The 18,736-nt window shown below is 36.6% G+C and overlaps 1 protein-coding gene across 3 annotated transcripts in view; it reads right to left on the bottom strand.

Moving 5' to 3' along the window:
- Positions 1 to 18,736, bottom strand: part of Map3k5 (mitogen-activated protein kinase kinase kinase 5) — a 201,750-nt gene that overhangs the window by 64,080 nt on the left and 118,934 nt on the right. For all 3 annotated transcript variants that reach the window (XM_076858216.2, XM_076858214.2, XM_076858215.2), the window contains 4 exons: positions 16,643 to 16,750; positions 8,396 to 8,445; positions 5,975 to 6,070; positions 2,247 to 2,328 (listed from right to left, as the gene is read on the bottom strand). In XM_076858216.2, coding sequence (XP_076714331.1) covers positions 2,247 to 2,328; positions 5,975 to 6,070; positions 8,396 to 8,445; positions 16,643 to 16,750 — 336 coding nt within the window. The remainder of the gene's footprint in view (positions 1 to 2,246; positions 2,329 to 5,974; positions 6,071 to 8,395; positions 8,446 to 16,642; positions 16,751 to 18,736) is intronic.

The raw sequence follows: 18,736 nt of genomic DNA, 5'->3' as shown, positions 1-18,736 counted from the left end.
GTAATGAAATTAAGAATCCATTTAAGTCAACTATTTAGCAAACTGATAAAATAATTTAAATAGAAAATTTTTAAATGTCTAAGAAATATAATAGATAATTATCAGAACTTATGCAAAAAAGGAAGAGCCAAGAGGATTTCACCATCCTTCTGCCCAGAGTATCACTGTAATTATTCAGTAATGTTATACTAACAGAAGACCATGAAAGAAACAGCAGCAGTATCACCAGCTGTGACATAATGGCCAACTAAGCCCAAACACTAAACACAAGGATGCCTGGATTCTTAGTACAGGCTATAAAATCCATTGAGAATACTGTAGAAGTCATTCTGCCAGAGATTTTAATTTATTCTAATGAAATATAAAGAGAGAAGTATATATATGTTGTCTAACATTGAAATAATAATAATAATATCCTTGTATATACTAAAGAAGGCAAGTTAGGAGCGTTTTGATGAATCAGAACAATATTATATCAACTGGTTATATAAAGTAAGATAAGTAATCTACTAAAACACTCTGGCTATTCCTGGGAAGAAATCTGAGCATTTCTCTCTTTATTTAATTGGTTACAGTGTTTGCTATTGGCTGAGAAGGGCCTTTTACAAAGCCCACTGATTATACTAGTAGTATGTATGTATGTATAGACAGATAGATAGATAGATAGATAGATAGATAGATAGATAGATAGATAGATATAGATCAGAGGATCTTGATCCTGGATCCTCTTGAAAACTCTTTGAAAAGTAATCTTCCTCCCCTTCTTTATATTGCAGGAGACTGAAGTCTGGAGAAATCAGCCAAATTCATCAGAAATTCTAAGGTAATTAATACTTCAGTTCCTAGAATGGGGTTCCCAAACTGTTGATCTGATCAATTGTGCAAACAAATATTGTCTAGTATAGTTATCACAGCCTGAGTTAGCAACTAGTTATTATATTTACATTTTGCTCAATGATTAATTACACTACTGATTCAGTATTTTTACAAAAATTTAGTATATGGGTGACATTATCAAAGTGACCTAATAAGTTTACCAATCAGCTGGTGATCTATATATAGTTTTTTCCATTTTACTTTAACATTAAAAATGTAATTTTCAATATTGCTTGGTGCTATGGACTGACTGTGTCCTCCTAAAATTCCCATGTTGAAGTCATAATCCCAAGGTGATGGTTTTAGGAGATGGGGGTCTTTGGTGAGGTGATTAGCTCATAAGGACAGAGCTGTCATTTGTGGCCTTGTAAAAAAGACCACAGAGAACCACCTTGTCCCCTTTACTATGAGAGAATATAGCAATAAGGCTGTGTCTATGGGAAATAGACCCTCACTTAACACTGAATCTGTTGGCACATTGATCTTGGATTTCCTAGCCTCTAGAAGAGTGAGAAACAAATTTTTATTGTTTATAAGCATTTATAATAGTTTATAGTATTTTATTATAGTAGCCCAAATGGACTAAGACACCTAAATTCAGAGTGTTGTCCCAAGTCAAACACTGGGGAGGACTTGGGGGAGAATGGTGATCCAGAGTCATGGCCTGACTCTTTCAGACCTTGAAGATGCTGGAGTGCTGGGGGTCAGTACTCTCCAAACCCTTCAGCATCAATCCTTGCAAAATTGGAAGGTTCTCCTTCACATAGCAGACAGGACAGTAAAAATGGACATGAACTAAAAAATAGGTACTGGCAATGTGCTATATCTATAAGGCATAAACAAAGAATTCTGGTTGAAATGAACAGCAGTTGGGGTGATTGTTCTTATCTCCTCCTTTTATTCCATTCTCTTCCATGGCTTCAGGTTCTGTATACAATGTACTAATCAGGACACGGAGGGTTCTCTCATCCAGAATCTTCACTAAGTTTTGTGTATCTGAACTGCAAGTATCTCAGAGGAGAAAGGAAATGTGTGTGGGCACTGTGGCCAGGGGTACTGAGGGTACTGACACCCTCTTGGATAAGGCACAGTTACTATCGGGCAAGTAAAATCCTCAAGACTCAGTACTGCCAAGTGAGTACTTGCCAGTGTTTACTTTTTACCCCCTTTTAAACCAAAGGAATTCCAGATGTTGCTTTTAACATTAAAGGAAAATTTAAACTCTGGCTGAGTCCCTCCATGTCTTACTACCACTCTCACATCCACAAACAACCCCATCCTCTCCCTCGGTAGGGCTTTAAATAGTTTGTTTTAAAAAAGTCATACACAGAGAAACTTTGTCAAACTAGGACCAAAACCAAAGTCATTACCTCCAGGGAGTCACTTTCACAGTCTCCTTCCTCTGCACCTCTCCCCTTCTCTTCGGTAATGGTGTTCACCATTTCAAAAAACCTGCAGAGAAAGTTGGCATCTTTAACACATATAATAATAAACACACTTGCTCCTTCATGTATGAGAGGGCAACAGCCTGCAAAAACCATTCTTCAGTCAAAAATGCATTTAATGTACCTAACCTGCCAAAAATGCTCGCTTAGCCCAGCCTACCTTCAGTGTGCTCAGGACACTTAACACTAGCCAACAGTCAGGCATCAACTAACGCAAAGCCTATTTTACAGCAGTATTTAATATCTCATGTAATTTATAAAATACCTTTATCCAAAAAATTCTAGCAACACTGTGCACAGCATAGCACCATTTGGTCATCCTGGTACCTGGGGCTGACTAGGACCTGGGGCTCATGGCTGCTGCCCAGAATCGCAAGACCACCATACAGCATGTTGCTAGCCCAGGAAAGGGTCGAAATTCAAAGTATGGTTTCTCTGGATGTGTATACTCTCTTATAATCATAAAAAGTTCAAAAATTTTAAGTCAAAATAGTGTATAAACATATGTCCCAAAGTGACTTTGGAGCCAAAATTTAGAACTAAGAGAGTCCCTATGAATTAAGTAGAATTTTTTTTTTAAAAATCAGAATTTTTCAAGATGAAAACATGTTAGTAGGATTTTCTAGAAATGTCTGACTGAATGCCTCAACTTCAAACAATAGTAATGGAGTGTATAATAGAACAACAACGAGGTGAGACAGGTTCATAGAAATGACAAGAATGAGAACTTGGATATCAGAATGAGATTATTATTGTCTCTACAATCTCAGAAAAACACATGCACCTCTCAAGTCTTTAATTATAAAACAGTGAATATACAAGTACCTATTTCATAGGCTGCTGTGAAGATGATCTTGGGTAATACTTGTAAAGTGTTTAGCATAGTCAACTCATAAAAATATTAGCTAGTGCCTATAATCCCAGTGGCTTGGGAGGCTGAGGCAGGAGTATCACAAGTTCAAAGCCAAACTGAGCAACTTAGCAAGCCCTAAGCGACTTAGCAAGACCCTGTCTCAAAACAAAAAATAATTAGAGCTGCAGATGTGACTCAGTGGTTATGTCCCTGGGTTCAATCCATGGTACAAAAAAAAAAAAAAAAAATTTAGCTAGTGTTATTTTAGCTGCTGCTAATATTATTGTTTAAAACCCATAAGAAAACCCCTATTTTCTGAATATTCCAGAAGATCTAGTATCTCTAAACTTGGAAGTGTCTACTTGGCTACTGTAATATTTGATCACAGTTAGTAGTAAATCTTCTGCTTGAACAGGGTCTCATAAATAGTCTGTGAAATACTGATGTGAACTAGGAAAAACTGGCATATATATATGATATATATTATATCTATCTATCTATATATGATATATATAATAGACATATAATATATATCATATATATATATATATATATATATATATATATATATGATAGAACCATCTCTCTTTTGATAGACGACCAACATTAAAAATATGTTTTTTGTAGTTGTAGATGGACAGCATGCCTTTGTTTATTTTTATGTGGTGCTGAGAACTGAACTCAATACCTCACACATGCTAAGCAAGCACTCTGCCAATGAACTACAGCCCCAGTCCCCCAACATTTTTCTTTCAGAATTCTTGTAAAGTTTTATTTCTGGAGACCATTTTAAAGCCAAGCAATATAACCAGAGAGAGAAACAAATTTGCCTACTGTCCCCTGAGTCTAGTCCATTCACAATGGATGCCAATGGTTCACACACATAAAGTTAGGGGAGCACCACACACACTCAAGGGCTATGACCTCTCAGAGAAGTCATGCCAGGATAGGCCAAGAACAGAGCAGAGTATAGTGTGATAAGAAATTGGCCTAACACAACTCAGAACCTATTTCTTTATTTTATCCATCCATTAATTCATCCATCTATTCAAATATCTACTTTGATCAAGAATTGTTGTGGCCACTAAGAACATGCCAATGAACAAAACCTATATTGGAGTTTGAAGCCTGTTTATGGAGTTCACATATGGTGCCTACTTCCTCACTTTTCCTTTTCCTCTAACATGTTTCTTGGCCAATGATAAGAAAAAAATCCCCAAATTGATGGGAACAACAGTATGCTCTGATGAAGATTAAATATCAAGATGAGATAGACACCAAAGCAAGTTCAACCAAGAAGAACAATAAAGTGAAAAAACTTTTAAAAAATATGGCTTTAAAGATTAATTTTAAGTTCTGAGGTAAAAACATGCATGAAACATTAATGCAAAATTTTCAATATGATCATCTCTAAGCAGAATATAAGAAAGTGAGGTGGGAGTCCAGTGTAAATTTTAGAAGCTTGTACTTTAGAGTCACATGTGCCTGGTTCAAATATCCAATTTTATACTTTTTGGTCATATGATTTTAGGCTAAAATCTCCATGATCCTATTTACTTTAATCTTCTCAATGAAAATATTAACTCTATTAGATTAATAGAGTTTGAAGACTAAAATAGATATTAGGCCTGGGATAAGCACTCCAGAAATCTTAGCTATCATTATCATAGAAAGCAATCAATATCCTTGAGAATTTATGTGTAAGTAGAAAATAAGACCATACATGAGCTAGGAATTCTTATTCCCAAGTCTATTTGCCACACATTTTGCAATAATGATGATAAAAATCTCGTCAAGAATTGTAGCAAAGCAACCTTCTTTTTTTGGCGCAAAGACAAAACAAATAATTGTATACTGTAGCTAGCATATCAGTCATTTAAAATGCAATCAAATAGCAATTGTTTTAATAAGAATCCCCAATAAAATAGAAGTCCAAACTGGCTTCACTTACACTTTGGCTACTAAGTTGTTACTCACTTCTCTATTTCCTCACAGTCAGTCACTGTGTTCTAAAGGAACATGAAGTATTTAACTAGTCCAAGAGAAACGTACCAAAGCAGATTAACAAGAACATACAAGGCAGTTCATGGCTTTTTGGATTATCTTTTTTATTGGTATAGATCAAATCATTGGCTCTTATCCCAAGCTATGCCCCCATCAGAAAACCCATTATAATTACTCTGGGGTTGGGCCAGGTATTTTTTCAATGCTCACCAGGTGATTCTAATATGAGCGAGGGTTGTTCACATGCCAGTGAACAACAGTGAGATTATTCAACAGACAACAGGGAGATTATTCAAAATAATGTAAGAACAAAAATCTTGGTAATTACATGTAATAAGTGAGCACTTTAAAAATAAGACACAGTATTTAATAATTAACCAGTAAGTCTTGGGCAGTGTTTTATCTATGGAGGGAGACCAGTAGAGAAAGGAGACCAGAGAGGGAAAGGGGAGGTACTAGTGAATGAATTTGAACAAATTATATTATATGCCTGTATAGATGTGTCACAATGAATCCCAGAATTATGTTTATTATAATATAACAATAAATTTTTTAATTTTTTTTAACCTATGGGGAAACAAATTACAACTAAGAAAAATCTGAATTTATTAAAGAGAAAATATTAAATTTTTCTAACTGCATACCATATCATATAATTATAAAATATTATCCCAAATAAAGTATTTATATAACTATACAGCCATGAATTCTCTACAGGGGCTACATGTTCAATCGTAACTTAAAATAATGATCAAGTTTAAACAGGCTTTTTTTACACATAATGATAAATACGTACTTTTTACAATGAAGTTCTGTACAGAAATAGATTTGGAAATCGTCAGAATTGTGAAGCACATAAAGAAAACAGCATCGTTCTTCAAATTTAGAAATACTGAAACAACAACAGAATAGCATTATTCAGGGAATCAGTAATACTTTCATGGAACTGTAATGAAAACTAAATACTTATTATATCCAATCCCAATTATGACAACAATGTTGTTTATAACCAAAAGTCATAAATAGCATCTTACAAAGTGATATTCACCGTACCATAACACAAAAACTATTTCCTATTCTGAGAATTGTCCTCTGACTCATCTCTGCTGCTCTGGGGGATGATATGCCCACATAAACTACATGTCCCTTCCATTTAGCATGCAAAGGTGGCCTATTCAATGTAGTAATAATCTGTGTGCTGGGAGGAAACGTACAAATACCAACTGATTGGCTGACCTTGGTGATTCTGTAGAACAATGAAATGAGAATAAGAAGTGCCTAAGAAGGCACTTTGTGGAGGCAGCAAATCACCTTCTTAGCTTCAGAGATTTTAGAGAAGTGAAGAAATGCAGAATAGCACTTGTTTTGAACTTCTGTTTTATGCCAGGAGCTGGCAAACGTTTTCTGTAATGGGCAGATAGTTATCTTATGTTTTGTGAGCCAGACTCTCAATTCTACTATTGGAGCATGGAAGCAGATTTTGAAAACGAATGATTGCAGTTGTGTTCCAATAAAACTTCATAAGAACAAGCGGTGGGCCGTATTTGATCCTAATCTTATGCCTTTGCTTTCCTATTTCTTCAAAATGCACATCTTTTTTTTTTTTTCTTTAAAGTAAAATTCTAATCATCATTTAAGGTCCTATTGAGACCTTACCCCTTCTCCTTGCCCAACTTCTACCCTAAACAGAAGGGTTTGCACTTCTGATCTAAGGGTGCTTCTATCATTGATCATCACATACCATATTGCCAATAGTTGTGAAGTGTCTGCTCCCCTCCCTGCTAGACTGTGAGCTCAAGAGAGGAGCTCATGCCTCAGGCATTTTTGTGTCCTCTGCAGACTGGGACTCAACATTTGGCACATAGCTAGTTTTCAATGCTCATTGACTTGATCTGGGCAAGTTCTGGGGTGACGCAAGATAAACTGCTGACCTAGTTGGACTTTGTTCCATAGTTTGTCATCTCTTCTTTATAGAGAAGGAAGCCAGGAAAAGTTAGTTCTCTCTGAAGACACACACAGACTAGAATTCAAGTGTCCCAGCGTATAAGCCAGCAACAGCAGATGGAGGCATGCTATGCACATATTATAAATCATAATCATAAAGCTGCCATACCTAATTACAAAAATTAATTAATTGGAAAACAGATCTGATAAAGTGGAATTTACATCTACTATACCAGATGGATTGCTTAAAAATACAGCAATAAATAATGAGTTCCTTGCAATGACTAGGTTTTAAATTAAATATTAAGAAAGGAAAGCTTAATTTGAGAAGGAATTGATTGGAAAGACATATAATGAATCAGTCCATAATCTTGCTTGTTTCTGTTCAGTTCATTCATGAGGTAACAGGTAATTCTACCAGGCAAACTAAAATTATTGGTGACTCAGACTGCTCTACCAGTTCATGCTCTAACAAAGCCAATTTCTATTGTTCCAAAAGCAACAGGATGTTGCATAACTAGCCTGCAGAAATCTGTTGCCTTCCATTTCTATTACATGGGGATAAATAGTAGTAAATACAATTAAATTTGTTTTGGAATTTTTAAGAATGGGTTTAGTATGAGCATCTGTCTAACAAATACTTAGACATGTAATCTGTGACTCTTGATTTGAAAAAATAATCCTATTTCTAATTCCCAAGAAATGATATTTTCTGAGCCACTGGCATTATAACAGCCATATTGTGGCAGCTATGTTAGAACCGAAGTTTGTCACTCTAACACTGCCTCAACAGTGACCTTAGGAAGAGTTTTAAAAAGTGGATTCCCTATGATCTCATGTTACCTACAGGACACAAGCTGGTAGATTCACTGTGTGCTTTGGATCTATGTGGGGGCAGAGGGGGGTAGGTCACCAAAAGGAACAGAAAACCATCCTATAACATAAGCCAAAAACTCAATCAGCTCAAGAGGACCTCCACATAGCTCCCTTTTATCTGCAACTTGATTCTGATCTACAGTTCACATTTACCCCAAAGTCACCATATTTTAAGCAGGCAACAAACTCAAGAGTCAATTCCACAAACAGTGAACATCTTGTTGAAGATCCTTTCACAATGGAAACAGTGAGATTTAAGAAGGTTGAGCATTTCCATCATTTCAAGGGATTCCTGAATTGCTTTGGACTTTAAACTCATAATAATAAGTCCTAGTCAGGCTATAAATAGTCCAGAAAAATATCTTTTAAGTAAATAAAATGTACCAAGGAAACTTACCTCACTCCTCTGACAGAGGATGCACTAAAATTCCACTCATGTATACCTTTCTAGAACATAGGAAAACAACAACAAAAAATACTGAGTCATCCAAATTGAACATAACATAATGAAAATAATTTTGTTTTATTATTTTTAACAATACACAGAGTCATTTTTCCTGGTGCTCAATTCTTCATGAACAAATTATCATATGGAAGTTGCAATTCATTCTTAAGTCACAAGGGTGAGGTTTACTTAATAACTCCTGTACTTCAATAAAATCGCTTCCAAAAGAGCCTGGGAGAATTATTCTCATTAAATTCTAAAGCCTGATTTTTAATGTATTGTTGTACATTAATTTTTCAAGTAAAAACCAAGGGATCAGGTAATTCAATGATTATAGTTCAGCAATATTTCTTTTCTGAAAAAGAAAAACATTAATTTGAATAAAATAACTCCAAGGATTTAAAGATAATTACTTCTAAATTATGTATAAGTAAAATTTCTAACTAAACCAATGGGTCTATTGCTTCAGATATCAGTAGAGCAATGTGTGCATATGGACATAATGTCATTATAACTATGCTGTGTTATTACCAAATTTATGCAAAATTCAACACATTAATAAAGTTTGAACATAAAAACTTTAATATCATGATAGATATGGATGATTCATTGAGTCCAGACCTAAAAAAAGTGAGAATTTATTTCTTGAGTTTACTACTAAAACTAAGTTACAATTATTATCAAATTCATGTATCCTTAAATTAAATAAATTCCAAGATGAATCATATTGTCTATAAAAACTGTCCAACAACAAAATGAATTGATACCATAAATATTTTGATAGCAATAAAGCAGCTGATATGGGCCTATATTTAGCAAGTATTTATATGATAAGAAATTCACACTGAAATTTTACTATGGAAATGTCAAACAACCAGGAAAACAAGCTCCTACCCACACACTGCCTGGAGGTTGAGGTCTTGGCTGGGCTTGTGAAATGGGTTAAAGTCTTGTGGCTCTGAGGTGGCCCAGAACTCTCTTTGGCAAAGCAACTCAAAAGAGTCACAATTTCTATCCACAGACCCTAGTTCTTTGCTATGGCTATTGGAATTTAAAAAGCAAAAAACAAAACAAAACAAACAGCTTCTCTCAAGCCTGATACAGATTTACTAGTTTCAAGCACATCAGACAAGTAAAAGGGATGTGACCTGAATTAGCTTAGAGCAGATTTTATTGTCCATGAAGTCCAGGAAGGAAAGACTCTACAGAAGAGTGCTCACAGAATGTGGCTCTCTTAACCAGAGTGCACAGGGAGGCAAACTAAAATAGCAGCCTTGCAGCCTGACTGGTAATTCGGAAAGTTGCTTCTAAATCCTGCTGGCCTCAGGTGAACTTATAAATCTCCGTGTGCTCCAGGAACTGGAGCTATAACCCGTACACTACTTGCACACAATGCAGCTTTATCCTCAGAGCCTAAAACTGAGCTGCTTTCCAAGGCCACGTTTAGGATAAGGAGGTGGGGGATAAGGGCAGAGCTGGATGGGCAGTGCGCAAAATAGTCACCAAACACAGGAACCAGCCAACACTGACCAACAGCACCAGTAATTCAATCTCCTGTCAGCCCTGCTCTGAAGAGCAACCAAAAGAGATTTCCCAGGTTGACTGAGTTGGGTCTGTAGGAAAGGAGAACATTTCCAGAATACTAGGTTCCTGAAAGACAGCCTATGCTGCTAGGAAACCGTTCCGTTTCAGTGGTATCAAGTCCAGGGCCCAACCTAGAATGATTAACACAAGGCCTCCCTTCCTACCTACCCTACTAGAGGGACTCACCACACAGAGGCACTGGTGAGCTACAAAGCCAACCCGTGAGACCTCTCTTGAGAATCTGGGTTTAAAAAGGCAGGGCCAGAGGCACAACAATAATTAGCCCCTGCAAGCCCCAACAAGGCACCATTTTCTAGGAAATGTTCAGCCTCAGATCCCATGCCCCAGTTAGATTAAGACTGAGTTAGGGTGACAGAAATCACACCGTGGCAGACACAGTGGTTCCTTAGGCAATGGCCATTCCCTCCTTCTCCTGAACTTTGTTCAGGTGGTATGGTGAAGAGGAATAGACTCCATCAACCAGGGTGAGCCCATTTCCCTTGCTGGTGACTGACACAATTTTTGGCATGAAGAAGAGCCTGTCTGTGAGGCACTGCTTGAGTGAGAGGACAGACAAGAGTACAGAAATCAACTCAGAATTCTGACATTTACATCCCCTTCAGAATGACCCCATCTCGGAATTACCTGTAATAAAACAGCATTTCCTTATTATTAAAGCTGTTTTAGTTGAGAGTTTTGTAGTTGTAAGCAAGCCTACAATTATCGTAACATGGAAGCTCCCTTCACACATTTCCTGAGTGGCCACTGGCTGAACCTGGGAGGTAGGAGGGTCAACATTATTCCTCTCCTGGGCCCCTGCTACCTGCTACCTACTACTTGTACTCAAGAAGCCACAGAACAGGCCAAGATAGTCCAATCCTAAAAGGAGGGAATTCTAGATAACCATCATATAAAGTATCTTGCAAATAACTTGTCATCCTTCAATCTAGGTTTTTCTTTCATAGTACCCAGGGTAGACATTCCTCAAGTCCTGATTGACTAAGAAGAAAGCACCTATGAGAGAACTGGTAAAAGAATTGCATTCAATTAATTTTGCCCTTGAATGTACAGGGGACTTCTAAGACTTCCTGGAAACTAGTATACAACATGCTTAGAGTTTTGAAAAAATTTCATTTTAAAGTATGTGCTAATTCATGGAACTGTTCATTCCCCATTTTAGAGTAAAAATATTGAGATAAGGTATAAAGAAATAAATATGATAAATAAAAATCAACATTCTTGTTTTGCTTTTAGAAAAAAAAATTTAAGACATTCTATATCAAAAACAATCTATTTCCTGTTTAATATAAGATATATTAAGCTGGTAGCTTATCTGTTATTTAATTACAGTTTTATATTTCTTTTAAACTAACATAGTAATAAAGTTTTCTTACTTTTATTTCTTAACTTCCTTCCAATTTTACCACTTCTACATAAAAACAAATTAGAGAAAAATGACAGTAGTAATGAACACATTATGGATAGACCAAGGGTTTGTAAAGAAATCAACATAAAATCCAAATGAAAAGTGATTCACAAAAACTTAAATTTATGAACAAGGAGAATTTTTAGAACTGAAGGTTATAGGGAATAGAAATAATGAAACTATGTTTCTTCTTGATAAAAAATGGCGAAAACAGATAATCGCTTCAGCAGCACATAAACTAAAATTGAAATGATAGTTTTCTCTCATATGCAGAAGATAAAGTAATATAAGGAGAGGGAAAGGTGGGGAGCCCATGGAAACAGAAGAGAGATGATCAGTGGAGTAGAGAAAGGAGATTGAGGGAGAGGGAGGAGGGATGGGGAAGGAGGGAAACTGCAGAATGAAATTAACTTTATGTTGTGAACGTAACACAGTGAATTCTACTTTTTTATATACATATTTATAAAGCACCAATTAAAAACACAAATATTGAACCTTGTCTCAGGAAGCCATGCCTCACTTTCTTCCTCCTCACTGAACTTCCTAGACCAAGAGCTCATAGTCTTCCCTAGAAACCAGAACAGTTGCAAGGTCCACAGAACGCAAAAATAGAAGACTAGCAGAGTACAGAAAGGGGCTGGGGGAGGGAAAAAGAAAGTACTAGGGACTAAAACGGAGCCAATTTTATTCCATGCATGTATGATTATGTCAAAATGAAGCCCACTATTATGTATAACTATAATATACTAATAAAAACATTTTTAAATGGTGAAAATGGAAACTGGACAATTCATAGCCTAAATCTATAACCCTTCTTAATATACTGGTTTTTATCCTAATCCATTTATTTATTAACACCTTAAAAATTCTTCTCTATAACTTTTGCAAAGCATAAGAGAATCAACATAAGGCTCACTTTAATGAACTGAGAACCTCCAGGAAGGACAAACTAGCTGGAAATAGTATTCACTTTCCAAAAATCTCTGGCTTAATTTCTAGCTTTTTTTCCCCCTGTCTTCCAAATTTTTCTGGCTGTCCACTCATTCTCTGGGCCTTGCTAATCACCAATTCCTTTAGCCCCATTCCATTTCCAAGTGTCCTTGGATAACCTTGCTCTTGAATAACCAATCAAGCAAGATTTTTGACAATCTCTCCCAGTTATTCTCATCCATAGTGTCAGGCCTCATAACTAGCCTTAGTTTTTGTAGTTTTCAACTGGTGATTACTAAACCTGAACATGTCAGAACATGTCTACACATATTTTAAAACAATGTAAATAAAACATCATACTTGAAAGCTATATGAATAACATGCATATATAGATACATTAATTATTCTTGATTTCGTCTCTGGATGATTCTACCTAGAGTCATGCCATTGGTTCCAATTAAACAAGTCCAACATGAAATTCACAATGATTCCTCTACCACTCAGGTTTTTTTTCTAAACCCCCTGCCAGTTTTATCAGTGAGATTGAAATCTGAGTTAACGTCACACTTTTTCCTCTTTAATTCCTCTTCTTCAATGAGTGATTAAGTCATATGCTTTTCTTTCCAAATGACCTGTCTATCCCTCTGTGGCCACAATCACATCATTCCAGTCCAAGTGTTCTACCTGCCTTGTTTCTAGCTAATTCCTCTAACAGTCTTCCTGTGATCCTCTAGAGGCCAAGATTTCTGAACTCTATTGTGAAGTTCCAATAAATCTTCCAGCTATAAGAGCAACCATTACTGAGCATTTGTTCCATGCCATTTAGCCCTGTGCTCATGATTTGCAATAATGATCTCACCTCATCTTCACAGCAATCCAATGAGGTACTGTTATTCTCCTTTTAATATACAAGAAGTACACCATGAGGAGTTTAAATGGACTGCCCAGGTCCTAGAGCAAGCAAGGGATGGTACCAGGCTTCACACCTGTGTTCTTAACTCCCACCCCATTCTAACTTCATGCCAGCTCTCAGAAGCTTCATGGTGCGGTTTTCTACCTGCACGTGTCTACATTCATAGCTCACATAACACTGCATTGTTTTCCATCGTCCTGCCTACCCACTTGATTCTCCAGCACCCTTGACACCTTCCTCTTGTGGCCAGGTGGGCTCCTTCCATCCCGGAAGATCCCATGCTCGCTTTCAGCAGGGTGCCTTTGTTGGAATTCTCCCTTCTTCTAAACTGGATTGTCTTCCCTCACCCCTTTACCTTTTCACCAGTCCACGGTCAAGTCCAGGTTCCTTTATGAAGCCTTGTCTCAGGAGGCCATGCCTCACTCTTCTTCCTCCTCACTGAACTTCCTAGGCCAAGAGCATACCACCTTTCCCAGAAACCAGAAGGGTTACAAGGTCCACAGAACTCAAAAAATGCTTGCAGATACGAGGCCCTAATGTTACCAGGATCTCAACAACGCTTCCTCGGGCGTAACACGATGCTTCGGGTGGAGTCTCTTTACCTCATATATTAGAAACATAACCAGTAGAGTTGTTGGGCCAATTGCTTCTTTTTCTTCACCAAGAAAATGTGTATTGTAGTGGGAAGCCATCTCTTAGCTAAAAGTCTGTTATCAATGAAGTTGTCTGCTATGAGTAAGTACTGTGAGTGATTTTTTTTTTTTTTTTTTTTTGCAATTCATTGTTGTTGTTGGCTTGTTTCTGATATGGGGGATTGAAGCCAGGGGTGCTTTACCACTGAGCTACAGCCAGAGCTCCTTTAAATTTTTATTTTGACACAGGTTCTCTCACTAAGTTGCTTAGAGCCTCATTAACTTGCTGAGGCTGGACTCAAACCTGCAATCCTTCTGACTCCGTCTCTCATGTCACTAGGATTATAGGCATGCACCTCTGTGCCTGGCTTCAAGTGTTAGTATCTATGTCACTGGCACTCTTAATGCTGAAACTGAAATTTCCAACACCGCTTTTAGTGGCAATATTGAAATCTGTGATATGGGGCTTATTGGTGAAGATCCTTAGTTACCTCAATCTATTAATGGAGTGTCTCTAAAATTTTGGTAGAACTGGTGCAGAATAGTCTTGTGGAAGTGCTAGAGAGAACAATCTTCTACATACTGGATCTGAAAAAGACCCCGGTGCTGAAATATGCCACAGTGTATTTCTCAATGCTACTACACATGTTTGGTGTTGAAAATGGATGGTATTCTCCACGGTCATATTATTACAAAACTTAACATGACCAACTTTATCCAAACATGACAACTTAAAATACAAATAAAAATGCTTTCTGGGTGCTGTTCAGTATCTGTTCATTTTAAACACAAAACATCACTTTTTCTAAAAACTATAGCACTGTGACAGGTGACTTCTTGCTGCTCCGATAGAGGTCACAAGCCTGGCCCTCACTGACATCTGGGAAGGGTTTGCCCCAGTTGAGATGGACAACTCAGAGCATACAACATTCTTCTTGATAGATTATAGATAAGCTGTGTTGACTTTCCTGTTCATTGTCCTGAGGTGGTGGCTTCTACATGTGAGTCTAAGACTTTCTTCAGTAGGTTGTGACATGAAGACCAGGAATTTGCATCATCAATCAGCTCTATAGATGACTCAAATGCTGACGTTTCAGGGAACCACACTTTGAAAAACACCGTCCCTTGGAGCCAGCTTAGTCAGAATTACAATTGAGTAATTTAATATGCCTGCATCCCCTATTAAAGTTGATCTCAACCATGGCTGCAAATCAGAATCACACAGAGATCTTCAGAAAAAAGGTTATGTACCCAAGTTTCACTCTTAAGTATAAAAAATTCCAATACAGTAGACCTTATTCACGATGGCCAGGGTTTATGCACTGCTGGGTTTGTGCCTGAATGGAGCAAGAGCAACCTCTCAAATATTACTCCCATGGTGTAACTTGTAGGTTTCAAAAAAGAGGGTTTAGTCCTAACACGTACAAAGCAGTTACTTTATCACTGTGATTGTTACTACTGTTCAAATATATCAGGTATTTTTTATAATGAGATGCACTCTTACCTACATGATTTTGTTTGATCTTCACAAAAATTTTTTGAGGTGATGATGATGATGATGATGATTATCATCATCATCATCCCATTCTACAGATGAGGACACTGAAGCTTGGGGAAGCCATGGTGCCCAAGGGCAGTGACAGAATCTAAATCCAGGTCTAATGATTCAAAAACCATATTTAAAAAAAAAAAAACTGTAACTTCATACTCCCAAACAGACCTCCTGCTTCCACATCCTGCTTTATTTTTACCTTATCACCATTAATCACACCTCTTTGCTTTACTGATTGGATCACTGCTGCCTTGAGTAGACAGAAAGTATCATGAGGGCAGGAATTTTACTTATTTTGTACACAAATGATTCCCTATCATTTAATGTAGTGCCTGGTAGTACCTGGCACAGTATAAGTGCTCAATAAACACCTGCTGAGTGACTATGTGCAAGAATGTTGTTTCAAGAAAATTATAAGGTATTTTGGAAAGCAAATTACCAAAGAGTACTATTAAAAATGAACTACTTTTCCCCAAGACTTCTCTCATATCTGTGTTTTATCTTGTGTACTGGTTAGGTCCTGAAAAGATTCTATTAAAAAAAAATAGTAGGATGATTTGTACATGCATCATAATTGATGAAATCAAGTAGCAGAAAGGGTTGTCCATATTATTACTAAGAGCAGAAATGAGAGTGCTTAAGGTCCTTTTGATAACAAGTGAACACAGTCCATTTCATTCTGTGCACACACACTGAGGCAGTGGCTAACCGGAGACTTGGCAGTTACTTAGATAACCAAACAGCTAGATGTAATGACAACTCTAATGTACCAATGTAAGAACAAAAGTGGCATGATTCTGAAAGGTTTCCAAGAATTAAGAGATGCACCATTTACAACATATATTTTAAGTATTAGTTCTTTGATACATAATTTACAGCATGAATTTAAAAACCAGAGAAACAGTCCAGTTTTGAGTACACTCCAAATGGTTATGCCATCTACAATAAAAATCCAAATAGTTCAATTATTTTTTATTAGCTGAGCAAAATTCATAACCCAAATGTAACAAACTATATTATACAGAATATATTTATGGCAAGACAAATAGAGACAAGCTGTTTCTTCTTAATTAACACAGACATTTGCTGGAATAGGTAAATACTAGAAGGAAGTAAAGTCTTTCATGACTAATGCTCTTATCTTAATAATTGCATAATTTACCTTGTCATCAGGAAGTACGTGCCAAATAGATATTGTCTTTTGCTCCACTTCATTGTTGATAGATAAGTACGAAGGCTGATAGATTTTGGTTGGTTCTAATATTAATACCTCGGGAAGATAAAGGAAAGAAACTCACATCAGTGACTGAAGATTTAAACCTCTGGGAGCTGCTACAACCATCCAGCACCAGCGTGGGAGATGATAGGCTGAGGCTGTGGATCCCGGCTGGAGAAACCCATTTAACTTCTGATGAGTCCTATGACTCCTCTCAGCATTGAATGATATTATACAATTATCATAAGGTCAACAATATATCACCTCTTACTGCTAATGAACTTGGAAATAAAATTTTAAAATCTAAACATTAGTCCAAACTACTAATGATATATATTTAAAAGCTTATACTTGGTCGTGCAATACATAAGCTAGTTCTATAAATACAAATGTGTCAAAGAAAGGCAGAAACATGGTAAAGCAATTCTGTGCACAGAAAAATTCCATACATAGAATGTCCCATACTTATTTTAGGTTTTCTGCTGTCACGTTTTATCATAAAGAGGTAGTAGTATGGTTTTCATGTCCACGTAAAAGGATCCAGGAATAATTTTGGTTATTGTTGAAAGTTTTATATATAAACCCCCAAAACAGACATAACTGCCTAAAGTAATAAAAATGTGTTTGCACTGACTTCAAGATAAAACTGGCATCTCCAATAATGATATATTTAGCCTTATGAGAGAAAAAGACAAAATTTGCTCCTGTTTTGGAGATTTACAAAGGGTATGTGATAAGTTGAGAATCTGTATCAAAGGTCTGCATGAAGTTATTACATTATTACTAATTTCTTACACCAGAAAAGAACATTAAAATACCATATATGCCCTGGCTTCAGAGCTACTATAATAATTCTTACTTATTCACACAGAAGCTTTAAAGACCTACATTTTTAATACAGACTTCAGTAAGAGTATTTTTTTTTAAAAAAAGAAAAGCCAGTACTTCACTAGAGAAAAACTGTGATTAGCTCTTTGTATTCCACTGCTTAAAACACAAGAAAATTACTTTTAGAACTACTCTTGAATCAAGCAAGTTTACCCAATAAAAGTGAAAGAGAAAGCTTATCTAGGGCTTCATCACAAAAAATTACAGACTCAAGATACATTAAAACATAAAATGCAGCCTGGGCAAGAAAGCACAAAATCTGGGTCAGAAAACTGGTCCTCGGACACATAGCGTGAACGCAATGTACTCATTTTACTCTAAATTTATCACTCCCATACATTTAGGTAAGTTAATGTACAGAGAAGTAGAGAAAGGGCCCTAGAAAAAAAACCCAAAATTTTCTTTACTCTTTCAATATAAAAAAATTTCAGAGCTCAAATTCTTGGTCAGGCTGTCGCTGTGAAAACAAGACAGGCCATACCACAAATAAACCCACACTGAGCGCCCACGGCAGGACAAACTGACTCAGGAACACACTCACTCACTAGGTGAGTCAAGGCCCTAATTCTGGTCAAGTGAGTTAAGGGAGCCATTGATTAATACTGAAAATCAATTTTCAATCTAAACACTGCAGAAATGGTGTTTTCACATCTGAGTATCCAAGTGTTTATTAAATTACAACAAATAGTAGAGAATTAAGAAATGGATTTCCCAAAACATGATACAAGTCTCCTTCCTGACAAATCAGAATAGATCTTATTTCCTAATTTTGTGAGCACACTATTTAGCCACAGAAAAGCACAGTCCCAGATTGACTCCTTTCTGGATAAATTACGTCTTTATTGTCACCTCAAATATTCCTAATAGATAAACTCTGAACTATGTGTTCCTAACTTGGGACAGGGAATAAAAGCATAGATACATTTATCACTGTCTAGCGTTCGTTGAGCCCTTGATCTGCCCTTGAAATGACAAAGTATAAGGAATGTGTAGCATATATTACAGAGGTCACATAAAGGCTGAGGAAAGATAAGGAAAAAGAGGCCACATGACAAAGCCATAGAGCTAGATACAACTTGCTTACAGCATACATAATACTCTTGTTTTCGGTTTGTTGTCTCCTATATGGGTCAACATTATAATTAACTGCTA

The sequence above is a fragment of the Callospermophilus lateralis genome, chromosome 6 (genome assembly GCF_048772815.1).
Source record: "Callospermophilus lateralis isolate mCalLat2 chromosome 6, mCalLat2.hap1, whole genome shotgun sequence".
Taxonomy (NCBI): domain Eukaryota; kingdom Metazoa; phylum Chordata; class Mammalia; order Rodentia; family Sciuridae; genus Callospermophilus; species Callospermophilus lateralis.
Note: the sequence above shows the minus strand (reverse complement) of the source record. Positions and strands in the feature narration are given on the sequence as shown.